This window comes from Tachysurus fulvidraco, chromosome 21 (assembly GCF_022655615.1).
Source record: "Tachysurus fulvidraco isolate hzauxx_2018 chromosome 21, HZAU_PFXX_2.0, whole genome shotgun sequence".
NCBI classification, from domain to species: Eukaryota; Metazoa; Chordata; class Actinopteri; order Siluriformes; family Bagridae; genus Tachysurus; species Tachysurus fulvidraco.
In genome coordinates, this window is record NC_062538.1 from 21,486,621 (window position 1) to 21,491,620 (window position 5,000).

At 45.9% G+C, this 5,000-nt stretch overlaps 1 protein-coding gene across 1 annotated transcript in view; it reads right to left on the bottom strand.

Annotated features, from left to right (window-relative positions):
• The window catches only part of ptpn13 (protein tyrosine phosphatase non-receptor type 13), a 45,134-nt gene that overhangs the window by 3,678 nt on the left and 36,456 nt on the right, over nucleotides 1–5,000 (bottom strand). The window contains exons 11-16 of the mRNA XM_047805710.1: nucleotides 4,181–4,255; nucleotides 3,889–4,063; nucleotides 3,658–3,808; nucleotides 3,304–3,442; nucleotides 2,981–3,133; nucleotides 121–303 (exon numbers count right to left, since the gene is read on the bottom strand). Coding sequence (XP_047661666.1) covers nucleotides 121–303; nucleotides 2,981–3,133; nucleotides 3,304–3,442; nucleotides 3,658–3,808; nucleotides 3,889–4,063; nucleotides 4,181–4,255 — 876 coding nt within the window. The remainder of the gene's footprint in view (nucleotides 1–120; nucleotides 304–2,980; nucleotides 3,134–3,303; nucleotides 3,443–3,657; nucleotides 3,809–3,888; nucleotides 4,064–4,180; nucleotides 4,256–5,000) is intronic.

The window sequence follows — 5,000 nt, forward strand, 5'->3', positions numbered from 1 at the left end:
ATAAACACACAGCGATATCCTTTCCATCTTTCTTCAACCTAGTCATTATTTAGCTGTGAGTTGAGGACCGTGTGTGTGTGTGTGTGTGTGTGTGTATTGTGTGGAACATGCAGCTCTTACGGTGAAGGAGCTCTTCTTGGTCTCTCTCCAGGGGAACCTCAGCACCGACGTCCGGTTTCCGTTCAGTACCTCGAAGATCTGGATGCCTTTGGAGGAGACTCCCATCTGGATCCCTGTCTGAGATCTTTTCTCTGGCAGCACGCGGTGGAAGTGAACGCCGTACTCCGTCAGCCGCTGACTCACCTACGGCAGGCGGACAAACATTAAAACCGTTCAATCCGATTCGACCCAATATTTAGAACTAACCGTCACCAGAACACTTCTAAATAAATAGCAGGTTAATCCCAATGACGTGTTGCTCGGAGCCTATCACAACATTTTTGAGAAATACTTCAGAAATCCGAGTCGGGCCAAATAATAAACAAAAATCGAAACAAACGTGTAGCCAATGAGCAGAAAGGGGCGGGGCTTGTCGATAAGGGCGGAGAGAGTGTCCGGTGCGCATGTGTGACGTTAGAAGAAAGCGGTTTTAACATCGACATGGAGGATAAAAACAAAGAAAGAAAGAGAAGAAAGACTTACGATAAGGACAAGAAGTAGGACGTGTTAATATAGGATCAGCTTTCCAGCGCTGGAGAGAACTGAAGGAGCAGGAAGTTGGCCACATATTCACAGGTTGGAGTTTCCCGAGTCAATAACTCCTGAGCTAAACGCTGTTACTACACAAATAACACCTCTTTTCTATCGTAGTAATGTAGAGAGGCAGCTACAACCGCGTTTTGTGTAGTAACAGCGTTTAGCTCAGGAGTTATCGACTCGGGAAACTCCGACCTGTGAATATGTGGCCGACTTTACTTAAGACGCCGAGGCGCTTTTTTCCTTCTCGATAGGTGAGTAACGTTGGTTTTGCTTTGTTACACAGAACTAATATATGCCTTTGTCCTTTACATCATTATGCTTGTGTGGCATTTTTGCTTGTTTGTTTATCTACAATCGTATTGTTCTTCCCTTCAGCTATGATAAAGACACGTTTCTTTCTGTTAGTCGCCCGGGTTACGTATGTATGTGTGGGCGGAGCTATCGATACAGGGGTGGGACCTATTTGGGTTAGGGGCGTGTTTGTTTTTGTGATTTTATATGTCGACATTGGCTTTCAAACATCTGAGACCCTGCCTTTAAATCGTACAGAAGGAATCGACAGTGTTGAATGATGAGGGTGTGAGCAGCCATATAGCCACCAGAGGGAGCTCTAAAACCAAACCCTGATTAACAAACGACGGTAAATTGAACTGAAATGCTCCATTTCTTTAAACCAATCTAAAGCAATTCATTACATTAATCTATTGAACAAATATCCATGTCTGAAATATGTTGTGTAGGACGACAAAAACACAAAAATATATCATTCAAACTAAAAAAGAATGAAAAACACCCCGACACCTAACACACACCACACACGAAAAAAAAAAGACAAACAAAAAAACCGAAACGAAAACAAACAACCCGACACACGAAAACAAAACAAACACCGACACAGAAAAAAACACAACAAACCCCGACACCGAAAACACACACACACCCCGAAAAGAAACAAACACAAACACAAAACGACACCGAACACACACAAAACACACCGACACCAGAAACAACACACACACAAACCCCGACACCGAACACACACACACACCCACACGAACACAAACACACACACACAACACACACCACATACACCGACACAAACACACACACACCCCACACCGAAACACACAAAACACCACACGAACACAAAAACACACACACACACCCCCGAAAAAACGAACACAACACACACACACACACCACACACACAGAACACACAAACACACACACACACACACCACACGACACAACACAACACACACACAAACACACACCCGACACCGAACACACACACACACACACACCCACACACGAACAACACACACACAACACCCGACACCGAACACACAAACACACCCACACAAAACGAACACAAAACACACACAACACACCCACATACAAAAAAACACACAACACAACACAAACAAAAAAAAACACCCACACACACACACACACACACACACACAAACAGAACACAAAACACACACACAGAACAAAACACAACACACACACACACACAGACACCAGAAACACACACACAAACACAAAAAACAACACACAACACACAACAACAACACACAACACACACCCCGAACAAACAAACACACACACACAACCCGACACAAACACAACACACACACCCGACACGAACACACACACACACACCCGACACCGAACAAACACACACACACCCCCAACACCAAACACACACACACACACACACACCCAACACCAAAAACACACACACACACACACACCCCCCCCACCGAACACACACACACAAACACACACACACCTAACACACACACAACCCCCACACAAAACAACAAACACACACACACACACACAACAAACACACACACAACACCCACACCCTACACCTAACACACACACAACCCCACAAACACAAAACACACACACACACACCAACACAAAAACACACACCCAAAAACACACAAAAACCCCACTACACCTAACACACACACACACACACACACACACACACCCCTACACCTAACACACACACACACACACACACCCCTACACCTAACACACACACACCCCTACACCTAACACACACACACACCCCTACACCTAACACACACACACACCCCTACACCTAACACACACACACCCCTACACCTAACACACACACACCCCTACACCTAACACACACACACCCCTACACCTAACACACACACACCCCTACACCTAACACCCCCCCCCACACCTAACACCCCCCCCCCCCTACACCTAACACACACACACACATACCCCCTACCTTAAGGAACTCAAACTCAGCCTCATCCTCTTTGGCTCCATAATAGTTGCTGTGCAGTTTGGACAGTTCCTCCTTCATAGAGCTTTGGTCCAGCTTCTCCATTATATGAGCAGGAAGATAATGTTCTGTCCTGAAATACGTCTTCCCATGGAGCTGAGAGAAACCGAATCATCAAAACAAGCGTGATGTAATTACATTACAGTCTGACATTCGTGAGATATTCATATTCTCTGAATCACGATAAAAAGTGGAACAGTTCAGGGGGGTAAATACTTATGCACTCCACCCTACATCAGACTGTGGATCGATCATCATGTTTATACCTCAGGCTGGTAGTCTCCGATCTCAGCCTGCAGCGCCAGGGAGGCCAAAATCATCACGTTCTCCATGTTGCAGCGCATTCGCTCCTCCAGAAGATCCTTCCGCAACTGCAGGTAATACTGGTGCTTGGTCATGGGGTGCCTCGGGTGGGGCAGAAACAAATAAACAAATAAACAAACAAATAAACAAGATTCATTCAGCACATGTAGGGGAGAAGGTGGGAAAATATCATAAAAAAAAATATAAATAAATAAATAAATAAAAACCAGAGAGCTATCAAATGTGCAGAGGTGCCTATACGCCTGGCGTGGGGTGCCAATACTTTTGGTCAGAAAAGCCCCATCCTGGTGACTTACTGAATAAAGCTGACGTCGTCGTGGAAGAACTTGATGCGCAGGAATAAAGTGAAGCTGACGTCCGTTTTGCGCTTCTTCGGATCTTCTTTCCATCCGTCTGGAGCTGCCTTCGAGATTTTACCTTCGGAGTCGATAAAGAAGAACTCGTCGTCTAGGGAACAAAAGATGAAATGAAGTCAGAGCAGACGAGCAGATGGACAGAAACTAAAATAATAAAATCCCTTCTCTCACCTTTAAGGTACGCCAGACCAAACAGGTGATGTTCCACCAGACCCACGTGTGCGATCACCATGTCACACACGTCCTTACACACCGCCTTCACGTCACAGCTCACCTCCAGCTTCTGACCGTTCAGCAGCACCACAAACACCTTCCGCAGGCTCTCCTCCACCTTCCCACGCTTATTCTACACACACACACACACACTCAGTGGAAGGACCAATAACACGTCCACCAATAACATCATCATCATCATCATCCTAAAGGCGTAACATGCAAATATATGCAAATTACTGTTCATTACCATTATAGAAGAGGGAACATTTAGAACCACACACGGCTCCGTCGACATCTTCGCAAACTCAGGACCAAAAAAATTCTACAGGGAAAATAACATAGGAACGTAAATAATAATATAATATCAGACCAACCTCACAGTCTCACACACAGTCACAGTCACAGTCTCACACACAGTCACAGTCACAGTCTCACACACACACAGTCACAGTCTCACACACACACAGTCACAGTCTCACACACACACAGTCACAGTCTCACACACACACAGTCACAGTCTCACACACACACAGTCACAGTCTCACACACAGTCACAGTCTCACACACAGTCACAGTCTCACACACAGTCACAGTCTCACACACAGTCACAGTCACAGTCTCACACACACACAGTCACAGTCTCTCACACACACAGTCACAGTCTCACACACACACAGTCACAGTCTCACACACACACAGTCACAGTCTCACACACACAGTCACAGTCTCACACACACAGTCACAGTCTCACACACACAGTCACAGTCTCACACACACAGTCACAGTCTCACACACACACACACACACAGTCACAGTCTCACACACACACACAGTCACAGTCTCACACACACACACAGTCTCACACACACACACAGTCACAGTCTCACACACACACACAGTCACAGTCTCACACACACACACAGTCACAGTCTCACACACACACAGTCACAGTCTCACACACAGTCACAGTCACAGTCTCACACACACACAGTCACAGTCTCACACACACACACACACAGTCACAGTCTCACACACACACACACACAGTCACAGTCTCACACACACAC